Genomic DNA, 18,384 nt, shown 5'->3' on the forward strand with positions numbered 1-18,384 from the left:
AGACAATTGTACCTTGATCATTCATGTTAGTTCATAGTACATTAACTAAGGTTAACAGATAAAATTAAAATTAAAACTCAATTTAAAATGTATTAGTAAATGTTGAAATTTACAAACTAACAATGAACAATACTACAACATTTATTAACCTTAGTTAATGCTAAAAAATTAGTAAAATAGTTAAAATAGTCTGCTATGCTTAAAGATGGCCATCTTTAAATATCTGCAAAGTCCAGAGCATTAAAATTGCATAAATTTATATGACATGTATAGTATCTCACTTTATTTGCTTCTATATTAGAACACTTGATGATTATCTAATCAAAATAACAATATGTATTGCAGTGATAAAAAAAGAATAGAGTCAAATGCGTTTCTGATTGGTTTATGTTTCTGTCGGCTACATGAACATATTGTTGAGAAAGTAATCACGTCACTAGCTTTAAATATGCAACTTCGCCAGCTAATGAATGCATAAAAGTGACCAGCTGGATATAAACTAATGCAAATAGATTGTAACAATTGCGATATTAAACATTTGGGTCAGGTTTGCGTGTATTTTTGTCACATTGTTTTAACCACTTGAGGTACTAATGTTAGTCCTCAAACATACTTTCTCTGCTAATGCAGCATCTAGTCAACAAATGAATTACTCTGTAATGATATGGCAACATGGACTGTAGTGTTCTGTATTCATAGCGTTTCGCTGTCGGTGTTTTAAATGCGCATCTGAAGTGTCAGCGCTTTCCGTGAAGCGTGTTACAATAAACAACACGCGGTGCCAGTGATAGTTTTTATTTGGCCTCTAGAGGCCGCTCTCGCTCTGTATAATTCCAGCAGTCTCTTCTCAGCGCTCTCTCACTGTGTAATGACAGCATACTTTTCTCAGCCGCTCCAGCAACGGACAAAACCCGGAAAAACTATCGGTATGGATTTTTGCCGATAACGATAGATCCACCAATCAACTATCGGTACCGATATATCGGCAAAACTGATGAATCGGTCGACCTCTAGACAAGACTCAGACACATAACATAAAAATACATATACATAAAAAAAACATAAAAAAAAAAAAACATTTCTTTAGTATTCATTTAAAACAAGTAAGTTTAATATTATTGTCAATGTTTCCAATTTCTTCAAATAATTGAAATTTTAAATAAATCTTTTTGCATTGCTAAATTTTTTATATTAAAGGCACAATATGTAAGATTTGTGGATTAAAATATCCAAAAACTATGAAGGTAAAACAGTAGCAAAACTCGAAAGCTTGCTAATTTGAATGTGAGAACTTGTAAAATTAATATTTGTATTTGTAAGTTGAAATTTATACTTGCAGCTCTGATGTGAAAAGCTGCATCTATCGATTTGCACACACAGACAATACTCAGAACACCTGTGTTTTGAATTCGAAGTTGCAGATTAATAGTTACAAATGTGTAAAGTGTCATTTACATAAACAAAATGACAGGCACAATTGTGTACTACACATTTATCTTTGTGCTTTAGTTCAGTTTCGTTGTACAACCACAAGTCGGCACTCACAACCTCTCATATCTGGCAGTACAGCTTCAAATCCTAGCGCTTTGACTTTTGCTACTCTTTTTGCGATATGCCTGTAGCAAAACTCACTCGTGCACTTGTAAATGCAGACTTGAGAGAGCAGAGTCGGGGGCGGGGCTGGGGTCGGAATGAAGTCATTTTATTGGTCGATGCCTCACCAATGAACAACGCCAGCCACAATGAAAACATTTATGCTTATGTATCAGCTATTTTTTAAAACGCTTGGAAAATATTTTTATGAAATATCATTAGTTTTACTGGAATAGTTTTATAGAATATGAACGCAACGCGTTTAATTGAGACAGTGGTATTAAAAGACCAAACTCAGGAAACACCATAAAGCATACAGAAAAAAAATGAGCACAGAATATGAACGCAACGCGTTTAATTGTACGTTTTCCTCGAACCCAAGAAAACACTTAATGAGGCTTAATGGACCAACAGTTATAAAATAAAAATTAAAAACAATAAAAAAACACATAATTTGTTCCTTTATTAATAAAACACAGGCAGCGAGTTTATTTGCACTGAACACACATTTGCTTATATATATGCCAATTCCAATGAAAATGCACCTAAATTATCTGATAAGAATGTAAAATGTATACCTTGAAATGCAATGCAAGTCGCTTTGGAAAAATGTATTGTAAATGTTTTAAATATTCACCCTAGCCTAACTGTTGGACACACAAAAACAAACAAAACATAAATAAATTATATATATACGTACGTACGTGTGTGTGTGTGTGTGTCTTTTAGCCTACAGTCTATGGTATATATATATACCAGATATGGCAAATATGTATGGCATACGTCATATGTTTTACGTCATATTCTGTGCTCATCTGCTTTTCTGTAGTATGCATTATAAGCATTGTGTCTACTGAGTTTGATAATATCGTTTATTTATTTTAATATCAGTCTAATGCATTAAGCCATGTTAGTGTTTCAGTGCACGCGGGTTTCGTGACATCATCGAACTCCCATTTCATTGGCTAGGTGCCAACCAATAAAACGTCTCCTTTGACCCCCCCTCCTCCCGCCCCCCTTTCTCTCTCACCGCTTCTGAGTTTCAAGTGCACAAGTTAGTTTTGCACCTGATATATCGCGAAAAGAGTAGCAAAAGTCAAGGCGCGAAATTTGAAATTGCAGTGACAGATTTGAGAAGTTGCAAGTGCCTATTTGAGGTAGTACCGCGAATGTGAACGTAAGATTAAACGCAAAATATATATTACAAGTTTGTGCCTGTCGTTGTATTTCTGTGAATGGCATTTTACACATTTGTGTCTACTCGTCTGCAGCTTCAGATTCAGAATACAGGTTTGTGACTATTATCTGCGAGTGCAAATTTCAAAATTCAACTTCAGATTTTTATTTTACAGGTTTTCACATTGGGGCTGTGAGTGTAAATGTTCATGTACAAGTACGAATATTTATTGTACAAGTTCTCAAATTCACATTTACATGCTCTCGAGTTTTGCTACTGTTTTACCTTCATAAAAAACCACTAGAACAATGCTATATATTTTGTTGACTTTTGTGCTTAAATTATCCCAAATGTTTCCAAGAATGTTTAAATCTAGAGAAATAAGCAGTTTTAACCAGGACACGAACTGTGTCTGTGCGTCGCCTATCAATGACATCATACCCGCCTTACCCTCGATTTCCGGTTTTATTTTGTAGAAACCATGGAAACACCAAACACGCTTTAAAGGGGACCTATTATGCCCCTTTTCACAAGATGTAAAATAAGTCTCTGATGTCCCCAGAGTGTGTATGTGAAGTTTTAGCTCAAAATACCCAACAGATCATTTTTACAGCATGTTTAAATTGTCACTTTTTGGGGCTGAGAAAAACGCTCCGTTTTAGTGTGTGCCCTTTAAATGCAAATGAGCTGCTGCTGCACGGCACAGGGGGCGGAGCCTCAAGAGTTTAGTTTAATTACGGTTATAGCATATTTGTCATCTGCTTGTATCCACTATTAATACAAGCCTGCTGTAGCGGACCCCGTCCGAATGATGGCCAAAAATATACTGATGAGTTTAATAAAGTTTATTTTACATCACACAAAAGATGGAGCTTCAGTTTTACTCTAGAAAATCACTGTAAGAGCTGAGCAAACAGAGTATAAGAAGTGCATAAGTACATAAACGAATTTCGGTAGAGTTGAGGGAGCATTTTCTTCGAAAACAAAATTAATCCACCTCGTCTACAGCGGCTGGCTCAGATTTCGGGAGTAAATAGAGAGAGCTATGTGGATTAATACATCCAGCCACACAACACCTACAATGCTTGGGAGACATTCTCGTCAGTGCAGCAATGGCGGATGTGTACAACTCGCTGTGAACTCGATCAGGGCAGTTCTATGTTAAAACGGCAGTGTCTGTCAACATTCGTGGGCGGGGCCTGTGGCTGTTGTGACGTCACACCAGTGAGTGAATTTTTATCACTATAGGGTGGTTGTGTACACACACTGCCAGCACACATTTATGTCCAAACACCCTGCAAAAAAAAACTATATTTTGCATAATAGGTCCCTTTAATATATTATGTGTTTTATTAGACAGGCGAGCAACTGTTTGGATACATTCATCAACAGGAAACTAATCATTGTTATATAGCTCAACACAGTTAGTCTTATTGTTTAACGCTAGTTTTCTTGATTTACCGCGAGTACCATGTTTTATCATACCTAATATCGATCTAGTGTTATAACATAACTTTCAACACACTCAAATGTATCTAAACTGTTACCCCACATATATGACTGGAAGAGGTTGTCTGCAGCATAATAAAAGCTCCACTGCTCTCGAGCCGAAATCACGGCGTCATCAAGCTACGCCTTTGTTTTGTATAAGCGACCTCTAGGGACGAAAAATGACATAGTGTGCCTTTAAATTCGTTCTTTTTTGTTATGTTACACCAAGAACATGTTTTCATAATGATTAAAATTTTGGAATTTATCCATTATACCCAGTTACTTTTTTTTTTAAAGTACATTATTTTTTCTATTTATTCAGTGTATTTTAAAAACAAAATTGAAACGTCATCCTTTTCCATAACCTTCTAGGCCTTCTCAGTGTAATAAAAACCACAAAATATACTGGCACTGACCCACCACAGAAACAATCCAAGACATATTATCGTAATATAACATTCAAGAGTGTGATTCATTGTTTCCCAGGATTGTGATTCCTATTTAAATCTATTTAAGTCTATGTGAACTAAATATATGCTACTTTAGAAGCAGCTTCTGTGCCACCTTGCCACAATGTGTGGTTTCTTAAGAAACCATAAGCTGAGACCCAGACCAAAGACACATATTTGGTCTTATTACCAAGGCCATGAGAGCAAGACTCAGTCGTCATTCGTTTGGAATAAGAAGTGTCCAGTCGAAATGGTTAAAGAACAACTATCTTCAGTGGAACTCTGCAGAGAAATGCATTTGCTTTTTTGTAACCATTGTACTATGGGACCTTTAACTGCCCAAACTTCTCAGTCCAAACAACTGTCTGTCAGTCAGCAAGCCCAATCTCAATCCCAGTGAGAATTTGGGGTCAGACCTGTTCCCCGTTGCAAAACTCACAGCTTGGAGATACTGTATAATGTATGACTCTATGCCTCTGTTTTGTTTTGTTTCCTGCCAGCTATGGGTTAACCAGGAAAATGTGGCCACAGAATCAACTGAGGGTGCCAGTGAGGTGCAGAATGGACACACTGACCCGAGCAACGGCTGCCTGTGCATTGGCCAACCACTTCAGAACCGAGATCAGATGAGGGCCAATGTTATCAATGAGATCATGAGCACTGAGCGTCACTATATCAAACACCTTAAGGACATATGTGAGGTACTGCTGCCATTATCAGATGACTATGACTATGACGACCTCTTGGTATCATTGAGAGATTAAAGTGATAGTTCACCCAAAAATTAAAGTTGCCATAATTTATTCACCCTCATTTTATTCCAAAACAGTAAGACTTTTATTTGTCTTCTAAACATAAATGAAGATAATTTTAATGAAACCTGATATATTTCTGTCCCTTCATTGAGGTCCATTCCACCAAAACTTTGATGCTTCAAAACATTCTTTGTAGCATTGTAAAAAATAATCCATATGAATCCAAGGTTACTGAAGAGACATAATCATTTAGGAAGAATGAGTTTCCGCACACTTTCACTGTTGGTCTGTGGTGGGCATCACTTGATTTACTCGTCTGGGGCTTGCAGAATGCTAAACTGAAGGTGTTTCTCTCTGTAGGGCTACTTGAGGCAGTGCCGAAAGAGGATTGACATGTTCAATGATGACCAATTGAAAGTGATTTTTGGTAACATTGAGGAAATCTACAGATTTCAAATGGGATTTGTGCGGGACTTGGAGAAACAGTACAACATTGAGGATCCCCATCTTAGTGAAATTGGACCGTGTTTTCTGGAACATGTGAGTAAATTGCCGTATGACTTGATGTTAACAACATCTTATCTGAAATTATAGCCATTTTTAGCTGTAGTACCTACAAGCTCTTTCATAATAAATCTAGAAAATTTCAAGCATGTGTATAATGGTTGGGAATTGACTATTCAAACTTTTTAACTGATTCATGTAAACTTTAAAAAAGTTAATTTGATTCAGTCCTGACCTTAACGACTGTCTTCCATGCAGCAAGACGGTTTCTGGATCTATTCAGAGTATTGCAACAACCACCTTGATGCCTGTATGGAGCTCTCCAAGCTGATGAAGGATGGGCGCTATCAGCACTTTTTTGAAGCTTGTCGCCTCCTCCAGCAGATGATCGACATCGCCATTGATGGCTTCCTCCTTACCCCTGTGCAGAAGATCTGCAAGTACCCACTACAACTTGCAGAGTTACTCAAGTACACAGCACAGGAACATAGGTAACACACACGCATGTAAAAAAATAAAGTTTGTGAATCTTTTGAAAATATCGGGATTTCTGTATTGATTACTTAAAATGTGCTATGATCTAAATTTAACTACAATTAAAGACAAACACATCTGACTAAACTCAGTTTTCACAGTGAAGCCTTGAATTTAGTAACTTGTTAATTTTTCTTTAGCAGCAAAACCTTCATCAAATGTGTTCTGTTGCTGCTTATAAGACTTTTATACAATTTTAAACAATCCCTTCAAATCTTTTTCAGTTTATAAATATTTTAGGTTTGTCCTGATAGCACAGCCCACTTTAGATTATGCCGTCATCCAAACTGGTTAATAGAGGACCTATTATGCTTTTTTGCATGTTTAAAGGGATGGTTCAGAGTAAAATCAACCTAGGGTCCTTTGCACCATGACCTCAAGCCAAACACCCCCCCAGAAGCCTTTTTTCCCCTGGTTGAACATTATTAAAGTTAGAGCTTATTTAGAGATATCAGCGGGATGGCTTAGTGCAGGCGCTAATGGATCCTCTAATGGATCTCGTAAATTACCCAACTAATAAAGCCCAGAATGGTACCAAACTTCTACAGTAGTACAAATAGGCTCTGTATTCATAAAATGAGGCAATGGAAAGTTTGTAAGTACATCAGGAGTTTATTTAAATAACACTTGCCTGATGGCTAATGCTACTGCTAACCCGGACGTCAACGTCACTTCAGTGGTTTGGGAAAAGCACGTAAAAGTACTGGCAGAAAGTGATGTATAAGGATGTAGTGTAACGACGAATTATATTTTTTTCCGAAGTGTTAACAACTTAGTGTTAACTAATAATTGTTGCAAACTGGTGCTACCAACAAAATATTAGTGCATTCCTAGAACTGGGCGTTGTTACACTACTGTTCATCCTTATGCATTCTTAAACAAATTCTTAAACCAGTTTAATCTACAACTTGGCATTCTTAATTTCCTACCCGATGGCAACATTTCAAACTCACAGTTCAAGGTGTGTGTTGTATCATGCAGAATCTTAAATGCCTCCCTCAGCATAGACTTTATGTACAGGGTCTGGAGATAAAAAGGTTATATTCTTCCCATGGTTTTCATGGCCGTTTGAATAAGACGTCCAGGCCTGGATTTCAACTGTACTGCCAAATTACCATGCCATAGGTGTATTCCGTATCTAATCACATTCTCCAGTACAGCTTGATAAAACAACATCATAATCTTACTACTGACACCATAAAGTCTGAGCCTTCTCAAAAAATACAATCTTTGCTGTAACAAAGTGCACAAGTTGTCAACATGAACATGCCATGTAAGAGAACAGTCAATATAAACATCAAGATATTTATATGAGAACACCTGTGTGATTGGAACGTTATGAATATATACTGGGCTATGATCTCCAATTGACTTTGGATCGAATATCATCTCCTCAGTTTCCTTCACATTCACAATTAGGTGGTGTGCATCACACCACTCTACAAACTGGTTAATTTCAGAGTGGTAAGAAGAGATGTCTTGATCTTTATATAATAAGCTAAGAATAGCAGTATCATCACTAAATTTCACTATGTTTTTGCTAACACATGGGGTGGCTAGGGGGTAGTCAAGACTACTTCAGGGGGTCCAGAGACCATGAAAGAAAATTACGTCTAGATTTATTTACTGCTTGTACCAGCACAAACCCTCTTTCGATATTAAATTTACGATATTAAAACAATATTAAAAAATGACTGTCAGGATTTTCTAAAGACACGCAGTGAGAAATTAGCACAGAAAAGGTGTGGATAGGGTTATTTTTACAGCTGACCTTATTGCAAATGCATTCGTAGGAGTTTCACTTTCAGATGCAAAATTTATGGGGGGGGATTATTTAAATGAATCATGCAACATGATTCTCTAAGGTTTGTGGTAGTCATTTCACCATAATTGGGCTTATGCCATAATTTAACACTGAAAAAAGCATTTCTTATCCCATTTAGCTCTTGACATGGCTGCGATAGTTGCTGCTAGGAGGAAGAACCGTGGAGAGTGTGTGGTAGAGGGGAGAGAATTTTCTCCACTCGTGTTAATTTATTTGAAATGCCAAAGGAAGACGCTACCCGAACATATCAATTACCAAGCCATGTTATTTTCAAAAAGTTCACTTCAGGATTGAAAAAGGGACGTAGGTGAGTTTTGCTGTAAAAAAAACAGAGCAAACAGGGAGAGAAAGGGTGATCTATATGTTTTATTATCTCTCTATATGAAACATAGAGTTTTGTTAATCCAGAGAAATGCCTATAGACACTCTTCCAGCCTAGGGTGAAGTCATTATGAATATAACTATAATATAATTTAAAGCAAAACTTAATAGAGTTGTAACTTACTATCTCATCAATAACATCTTGAAAAGTGCAGTATAAAATCTAATTAGTTAACTTTACTTAAAAAGCTTGCTAACTGATTGACTTGGAAAAAAGAATATGCTAAAAAACACTTTTTAGTTTCAACAACAACTAGTTTCAAAAATTCATTTAAAGTTACATACATATACTGGGTGTGTATTCCAAACAACTCATTTAATTAAGTTGAGCTAACTAATGTAACATTTCCTGCAACTTGGAATTAGAGCCCGACCGATATATCGGCAGGCCGATATTATCGGCCGATATTAGGCATTTTCCTAACTATCGGTATCGGCATTTATAATGGCCGATAAATTAATATTTTAAAAAATGCAGCGTGCGGCAGATCATATGAGCGGAGTGGAGCGGTGAGAATCTCCGCTCATCGCTCACTGAACTGTTCACCCCTCCGCTCCCCCGCTCAAAGCTACATCAGGCCGCTCCATTCAATATCGCTCAGCGCTCAACGAGGTTTGCTTCGCGCTCCACTCAAACCGCCCCCCGCTCGCTCCAAAAAAAAATCTCTATGTTTTCAGTGCTGATGCGTTCATGTAACATGTAAGGTTTTATTGGCGCTGCCAATAAAGCACCTAAAAGCTGTCACAACGAACCGGCAAAATTAATGATTATGAATATGTAAAATATAGCAGGAGACATTTTAATTTTTTTTTTGTCTGACGGCTGGAAAGATGCTGACTCGCGATCTTCGCAGTAGTGAACGCGCCTGAGAGAAATGCACATTTCATACGGGAGAGCAGTCTGTTTTCTTTCGTTTTGAATTGTTCTGTTTAAAAGTAGACATTTCAAGCTTTATATATGTCTCAGGTGTGTGAGGCAAGTAGGCTATACGCTGAATTTCGGTTCATTCATGAGACAAACTCCAGGTTCACGCCGGCGCCTTCGTATCGGTTATCTATTTTCTAATATAATTTACTTCTTATTAAATCCAGACAATTGGTTGATGAAACATTGATTAAAATTAAGATACAATTAATACAAAACGAAATTAAATTTAAAGACAGGCTTTGTGCTTTCTGTTTGAGGTCTCAGTGAAAGTTTTAAAGCAGTTTTAGTGCCACTTTCAGAGCGCTCATGTCCGTAACGGAGAACTGTCCCGTTCATAACATTGTTTTTTTTTGTATACATTTCTAAATAAATGCGACTTATAGTCCAGTGCGAGGCCTATATATGTTTTTTCTTCTTCATGGCGCATGTTTTGACTGATGCGCCTTATACTCCGGAGCGACTTATATTGATAGAATACACTTGTATATGAATTCTCATTTTACTTTTTGAAGTACTTTTTGAACTCCATTATTGAGCCGAGATTTGCCTGAAAATAGTCTACTGTTGATGACTGTGCAAGACAAATGGATTCAGGGTCAGGCTTGACTGAGCATGCTTCAGACTTGTGGTGTGAGCGGAGCGAAATTGGAGCGGGAAATAAGGCGACGCTCCGTCCTTTTGAAATTGCCGCTCTGCGCTGTGTCCAAGATCCGCCCGCTCGCGCTCCCTGCTCGCTCCCGCTCCACTCCGCTCACATGCTCTGGCGTGCGGTGATTTATGTAAGGATGGCACTGCCAATAAAGCACCTAAAAGCTGTCACAAAGAACTGGCAAAAGTGGCAAAAAATAACGTCCACGTCCGGTGTAGACACAGTGTTAAAGCTCATTCTGCTACGTTACAACATCAAGCAATATTCCAATAATTTATATAATTATAACACTTTATAGGGCCATTTTGCATTAAGAGTAGCCTAGTTTCACGTTTAGTACATTTTGAATACTACTTATTTAAAATAGTATAAAACTACTGTACATTTAATTATAAACGTTTTCATTATGATATTATTAATTTTACTTTACTAAAAAGATCTGAGTTCTTCCTCCACTGGTAGATATTAGAGAAATTAAGATTAAAAATAGAAGATAAGGTTTTGTCAGTGACACTTTTGATATATTTATTGATACAAGTTATGTTTTAAATAACGTGACTAAATTAAAATAAAAAAGTCGTTAGTGAAGATTATGCAACAGTATTTAGAATATAATATAATATAAAATGCAATGCAAACTAGTTTGGTTACAGCTCAAATTCTTATTCTATCATTCACCCTGCCTCCATTACATATCTTTGCCACACAAGTGTTTGATCACCACATTTGAGTGATCATTGCAAAACATTTATATATTTATTCTGTTTATACTGTGTATTCTATATACAGTACCCATCCAAAGTTTGTACACACCAATTGGAAAGTGTGTCCAAACTTACTATACTATAATAAACATAAATAATATTGCTACTGTATTATAATATACACATAAATAATATCGGCCGATATATCGGTATCTGGCTTTTTTAAATCGGTATCGGCATCGGCATCGGCACCCAAAAATCCCTATCGGTCGGGCTCTACTTGGAATTTCTTAGTTGTATTTACTTGGACAGTGATCTGATTTACTTGTTAAAACCATACAAACTGATTGCCTTAAAAAGACCATGTAAGTGTTACTCCAGTAAATGAAGTGCTTCAATCATCCAGCTGGCCATAGCTAACTATCTCTAACTAACAGAGAGACTACCACTTTATCAGTGCAGGTACTGCTGTTTAAAGAAAGCAGTCTATAGTTTTAAAGTTTGCAGACCCATCCTCGACCGGAATACAGGCTCTACTCTTCAGCACAATGTTAACCTCCCCAATATACCGACACAATAGAAACCCATTGAAAACCAAACATAACAGAACGTTAAACACGTACAAATCTCCCCCCGTATTAATCTTGTGCAAAAACACACAACATAACTTAATTTCAACATTTTGCTCCTAGAGTCTGAAGCAAAGCATGCTGGGAACTCAAATCTGATGCAACTCATTCAGTTTAAGTTCTGCCTCATATGATCAATTTATATTAACTAGGGTTTTCTGAGTAACAAAGGCATAGTATGCAAATAGTACAATTGCTAGTTCCTACAATTCCTAGATTTTTTTTTTTTACAATTTAAGTCAACTCAAATAGAAAGTTTTAGGTAGGACATTTTTTAAGTTTTACAGTGTACAATTGTTTGTGTGTTATTAGTTTGGTCAGATTGTGTCTTTACTGTGACTCATGTCCAAACCATGTTTTATGAGTTCTATATGTATATAATATATCAATAGTCTGTGGGTCTTTATGTTTCCCCCCACAGTGATTACCGCTATGTGGCAGCAGCACTTGCAGTCATGAGGAACGTCACCCAGCAAATCAATGAGCGCAAAAGAAGACTTGAGAACATTGACAAGATCGCTCAATGGCAAGCCTCAGTGTTGGACTGGGAGGTGTGTCAAGTTGTGTGGAATCAAACTTTTTTGGGAATAACACATTTTATTAATAAAAGGTTCTTTAGGGTGTCCACTGCCGATCCTAGTTTGTCTGCCTTGACTGCCAAGTTTTGTTTTGTTTTTACTTAGGGTGATGACATTCTGGACAGAAGTTCAGAGCTGATCTACACGGGTGAGATGTCCTGGATATATCAGCCTTATGGCAGGAGTCAGCAGCGAGTCTTCTTCCTTTTTGATCATCAGCTGGTCTTGTGCAAAAAGGTACATGGCATTTACAAAATAATATTGTGTTCTCTTTGAAAAAGGATTTGAGGTCTTCAGCATGAACAATGAGAGAAATAAATAAGTGTAAACACTGATCATAAAAATACTCATAGACTAATTTAAATTCATAAGCATTTATTAATTTACATTAGCAGATTTGAATCTCAAAATGTGATTATAAATTAGAACTGCATTCTAAACGCATCCTAAATCTGTATTTTTTCATACATGATGTATCTAAAATAACAGGAAATAGCACAAATTAGCAGTTGCAGATCTTTTACAAGTGAAATCAATTGGACATACAATAGTTAGAGGTGCCAACTCTCAAGCATTTAAGACACATGCTTTACAGGATCTGTATCACGCTCTGACATCATGCTAAATCTGCCAAATAATAAGACAAAATACGTTACTACAAATCTGCTCGTTGCATCCTTTACATTGTTTTTTTATATTTTTTTTATAAGCATTCACTTTTGCCCTAAGTGAGACATATCATTTATGACCATCAATTGTCTTTGTTTTTCCCATGTTAATACTTTCCAACATGCTTTTTACTCCATCAGCATTATTTCACAACATCTATAAATTTGTATGTTTTTCCTTTTGTATAAAATATTTTTCATGACAAAAGATTAAAGTTAATCGCAATGAATATAAAGAATATCATGACTTTTATTGAAGTCATGTATGTATCAGATTACATTGAAAATTCTGTCATCTCACAATCATGTTGTTCAAAAACCCTGACTTCTGCAAAACAAACAAAAAAGGGTGTTTTGAAGAAGGTTCCAACTGTTTTTATCTATGCAATGAAAGTCAGTGAGGTCCAACACAACATTGGACCTCACAAACTTTCATTGCATGGACAAAACCAGTAAGATATTAAGGATAGGTCTGTGTAAAAAAAAAACATTCTGATAATTTAAATATAATAATTATAATATAACTTTTTTTCTATTAATCATTGCTTCCAGCCAGCTGCCACAAGCACATTCACAAGGATTTATGCGCATTTCATTTAGTTTTATGCGCATACATTTTATGCAATATAAATGCGTGTCATGAAGCTCAGGCTACAAGTGACGCAGAAGCTTACAAATGCTCTATAGACATCTTGAAACTCTCCTTCAGCAAACTGAAACTCTCCTTCTGGCTTTGGCTGCTGGTTTTCTCTGCACGGCTACACGATGTGCGCATCTGTGAGACTCTATTATCGCCCCCCACTCAAGTTGTATGAAATGAAGATTAACAAAAGCACAACATGAAATACAACACCTAGAAATCCCCAAAAAATATCTGTGTACTTTCTTCACTGAGTCAAATTTCAAAAAAAAATTTGTATAGTAAAATAAAACCTGTAGCTGTAGGTTGCCTTTTTTGCCAAATCATTTTGTTAGATAAATACCTTAACCAAGTTTAGTGTTTTGTTCTTCCCTCATATTTAACATTTTAAAAATATAAAATATTTTCCTCATATTTTGATGGTTTAATCAAACTTTTAAGGTCATTATTAACAAATATCCCCTATGAACATCACTTTTGCCACTACTGTAGACGTAAATCATATACAGCCTGTATTTTCTTTAAACATAGTCATGTTGCAAAGATGAGTTTGATTCTTTTGTGGTCATTGAAAGCTACCTTCAGTGAGCACTGCATCTCTTCTCAGGACCTGATACGACGGGACATACTTTACTACAAAGGACGTATTGACATGGATAGGTATGCAGTGAGAGATGCTATTGATGGACGGGACGATGACTTTAACGTTAGTGTGAAAAATGCGTTCAAGCTGCACAACAGAGACAGCGAAGAGATTCACGTCTTTCTGGCCAAGAAGCCAGAAGAGAAGATTCGCTGGCTGAGGGCTTTTCATGAGGAGCGCAAGATGGTCCAAGAGGATGAAAAAATTGGTAAATTGGCATAAATTCTCCTGTATTAATTTTATGCATCATTACTGCTTCAAAAGCATTTCCATGTGTCATTAATGCCACAAAAATAGGTGCTTTTCTTGTTATCTTCCCTCATATCTTCTGCTGCTGTTGTTGTTGGTTTTGTTAGGTTTTGAAATTTCTGAATATCAGAAACGACAAGCTGCCATGACAGTCCGTAAAGTGACCAAACAGAAAGGTGAGACAACAAAACGATACCAGGTGAATTCAATATTTTTCTATTTTTAACACCTGTCTTATTGTTGCTTTACTCTAGTAAGCTATCATTGTTGCTTTACTCTAGTAAGCTAGTGTAGACAAGAACACGTATGTAGATTCTTTTGCTTCTTTTTCTCCTTGAAAAAAATAAAGTAGTGACGCAACTATCAGAACTACAGTATTCCGTACTGTTACAGTAGCTCTATTCAGCAATTTCAGTAATAGTAATGAGCCTTTTTTCTAAAATACATAGCGCTTTCATGTTGCATTGTTTGCAGCTGAATGAGCTAAGGTTAAAACTAAATGCACTCTCAGAGAATGTATTATCTCTCTAATGTAGCACTGGAAGTAGCACTGAAAGTCCCACAAATTTCGGTGGGCCATTCCAATAAAAATGTAATTATTTATGGGCTTCTTTACCTTTACTTGATAAGACAGAACTGAAGAAATAAGAAGCAATGGGAGAGGAGAGAAACAAGACTGGGAAATCTCCAGTCGGGACTAACAGTAAACTGACGTACTATGCTGAGCAGTTACAGAATCAGAAATATTCAAATTCACAATCTATAGCTTTGTTTATTTACCATTATGTAACGTAGTTTAAAAGATACTGGACGGACCCATTATTATTAACCCCTAACTAATCTAATCCCATTGCATCAAAGCAGTGGTGAGGCTACACAAGGGCCACGGTGGCACTGGCCCACTCATATTGACAGCTGGTCCACCCAATCAAATGAGACATAAAATGTTTTTGTTTTGTTTTTTGTGGGAAAGAAGAAAATTCCAACCTGCATGACAATAATAGCTCAAATACATGAATTTAGATCCTTGTGAATGAGCGCTGATCTTCCAGTTATGTGCTTCTTTTCTTCAATCCAAGTGTGCTTCTGCTGTAAATCAGTCCCTGATTGGTCTTTACTCATCGTCACTACTAGGGGTGTAATGGTACGCGTATTCGTACCCAGAATTTTCAGTACATGTCTTTCGGTTCGGTACACATGAGTTGTAGTTCATTAACCACTTTTAACCACCAATAACCTCCAATAATCGCAATAAGCTCTGTGTTTTGTTTACTTTCGATAAGAAACAAAGCTTCTCAAAATCTCTTAAATTCTGTCCATTTTATCACGAAATTCAAACAGTAAATACCGTTTTGACGCTCTTTGATGTGGCGTGAGATTGATGTATAGCGTATAGACGCCTCAGTTCAAGCGGTAGCGAGGAGCAATCCCTTCCTCTTTAATGCTAGTTACAGAATAAACTTGAATGAACATTGAAAGTAAGTTGAAAGATACAGTACAACTGTCATGATCCCAGTCTGTGTTCCCCTCTCTTGGTTTTGTGTTTATGGACTCTTGTTTTGAAGTGTGTTCTGTTCCCCATTGTTTCTGTGTTTACTTCCTTGTTCAGTGGCCTATGCCACACTGTTTGTTGCCATAGTTACCTCATTAGTTGTCATATTGGTTCATCCGTTTCATGTGTGCCTTGTTAACCTCTTGTTATCTGGTTTATGTATTTCCCTGTGTTTCAGTCTTGGTTTGTCAATTGTTATCTTTGCATTGTATGAAGCTGTTGAATTCCTGCTACACAGACCACAATTAATCCAGCACAGAGGATCATGTGTCTCCATCAAGTAGTGATGGGAAAACGAGGCTTTGAGGTTTGAGGCTTTCATCAAATTGTGCCGAAAAACAGCTCATTACTCGAAGCTCTTAACACAATGCGCATTAGCGACATCTGGTGGTCAGACTTGTTTTCTCCACCATATCTAACAAATCAGAAAATGCATGTGAAAAATATTTTGGAAGTTCTTTTTTTTTTTTTTTTTTTTTTTTACCATTTATGTTATAGGGAAATATAGTGTTAAATCATTTAAATAAATAATGCTTTCTCGATAATCATTTCCCCTTTAATGCATTGGGGGGGGGGGGGGGTTGCGAAGTTCTGATACTGCATGACGTTCGAAGCTTCAAACGTCATCAATCACGTGGTATTGTCATTACAATACAAGCATCGGTAGCATCGGAGCATGGAGCATCAGAGCCCCGGTATCAACCGTCCTATCACTGCCGTCAAGGAAAATGTCCTATTGAGGAGGATGTGACAGACTTTATTGAACTGACCCATTTGACTAAAACGGAGGAATTAACCTGGCATTACAAACGAATGGATCTGCATTTACTGTGGGAGTCGTGGAGGAGGAATGCGGCACTTCCGCAGTAGCCTCACACCGAGCCTTTTCACAACATGGCCGCCACGCCAGAGTCTCCAGCCAACATGGCCGCCACGCCAGAGTCTCCAGCCAACATGGCCGCCACACTAGAGTCTCCAGCCAACATGGCCGCCACGCCAGAGTCTCCAGCCAACATGGCCGCCACGCCAGAGTCTCCAGCCAACATGGCCACCATGCCAGAGTCTCCAGCCAGTCTCCGTCTGTTTCTCCCGAGGCGTAGGCATTTTCCCATTAACTTTCTGTGTCTCCTGACTGCTCTGTAATGGCCACGGAGGCCATTTCTGACCTTTCTGTGTCCCCTGATGTCTCTGCTATAACCCCGGAGGCCGACTTTTAACTTCCTGCCAGCCCCGACACAACCACAGTGGTCATCCCTGAACTTCCTGCCAGCCCCGACACAACCACAGAGGTCATCCCTGAACTTCCTGCCAGCCCCGACACAACCACAGAGGTCATCCCTGAACTTCCTGTCTGCCCTGACAAAACCACAGAGGTCATCCCTGAACTTCCTGTCTGCCCTGACACGGCCATGGAGGTCGTCCTCGAATTGCCTGTCTGCCCTGACACGACCATGGAGGTCACCTATAAACCTCTTGTCCGCCCTTAAACGACCAAAGAGGTCACTCTAGCACTCTTTGCCAGATACAACCATGGATGTCGCTACTGAACTCCCTGCCTGTTTTGTCTCAACCAGAGAGGCCGTTCTAAGTTCCCTAGTCTCGCCGGCTCCCCTGAAGTAGTCTTCAGTTCCCGCCTACTCCACCGTGGTGGTCCTCAGCTACACCTTGGTTGTCATCTGCTCTGCTGTGGTGATCACCAGCTCTGCCTGCTCCACCGTGGTGGTCCTCAACTACACCTTGGTCGTCACCTACTCTGCCGTGGTGGTCACCAGCTCTGCCTGCTCCACCGTGGTGGTCCTCAACTACACCTTGGTCGTCACCTGCTCTGCCGTGTTGGTCACCAGCTCTGCCTGCTCCACCGTGGTGGTCCTCAACTACACCTTGGTCGTCACCTGCTCTGCCGTGTTGGTCACCAGCTCTGCCTGCTCCACCGGGGTGGTCACCAGTCCCATCTGCTCTGTCGTGGTTGTCACCTGCTACGCCGGGGTGGTCACCAATCCCATTAGCTTCGCTGTGGTGGTCTCCAGCACCACCACCTGCTCAGCCTGCTCTGTCCTGGCTGCCTGTACTATTTCCATCTCAAGTCCTTCCTCCCCCCACATGGACCTACCCCCAAGTCCACATCTTCTTCACCTCCCTCGTGGACTGTTTTTATGGACTCTTGTTTTGAAGTTTGTTCTGTACCCCATTGTTTCTGAGTTTACTTCCTTGTTCAGTGCCATATGCCACCCTGTTTGTTGCTATAGTTATCCTCATTAGTTGTCATAGTGATTAAACCATTTTAGGTGCCCCTTGTTAACCTCCTTTTTATCCTGTTTATATTTTTCCCTGTGTTTCAGTCTTGGTTTGTCGGTTAGTGTCTTTGCATGTTGTGTGAAGCTGTTCCTGCTCTTTTAATTATGTTTCATGTTCCTGCTCCTCCTCCTCCTCCTCCT

At 38.3% G+C, this 18,384-nt stretch overlaps 1 protein-coding gene across 4 annotated transcripts in view; it reads left to right on the top strand.

Annotated features, from left to right (window-relative positions):
* arhgef9b (Cdc42 guanine nucleotide exchange factor (GEF) 9b) overlaps positions 1-18,384 on the top strand; it is a 204,930-nt gene that overhangs the window by 162,616 nt on the left and 23,930 nt on the right. For 3 of the 4 annotated variants that reach the window (XM_081383248.1, XM_081383247.1, XM_081383249.1), the window contains 7 exons: positions 5,211-5,411; positions 5,826-6,005; positions 6,228-6,460; positions 12,041-12,170; positions 12,303-12,434; positions 14,113-14,356; positions 14,505-14,573. In XM_081383248.1, coding sequence (XP_081239374.1) covers positions 5,211-5,411; positions 5,826-6,005; positions 6,228-6,460; positions 12,041-12,170; positions 12,303-12,434; positions 14,113-14,356; positions 14,505-14,573 — 1,189 coding nt within the window. Of the gene's footprint in view, positions 1-5,210; positions 5,412-5,825; positions 6,006-6,227; positions 6,461-12,040; positions 12,171-12,302; positions 12,435-14,112; positions 14,357-14,504; positions 14,597-18,384 lie in introns of all 4 variants that reach the window. The other variant, XM_081383250.1, reaches the window with a different exon arrangement.

Source organism: Scardinius erythrophthalmus, assembly GCF_964197995.2.
Source record: "Scardinius erythrophthalmus genome assembly, chromosome: 13".
In the NCBI taxonomy this organism is placed as follows: Eukaryota; Metazoa; Chordata; class Actinopteri; order Cypriniformes; family Leuciscidae; genus Scardinius; species Scardinius erythrophthalmus.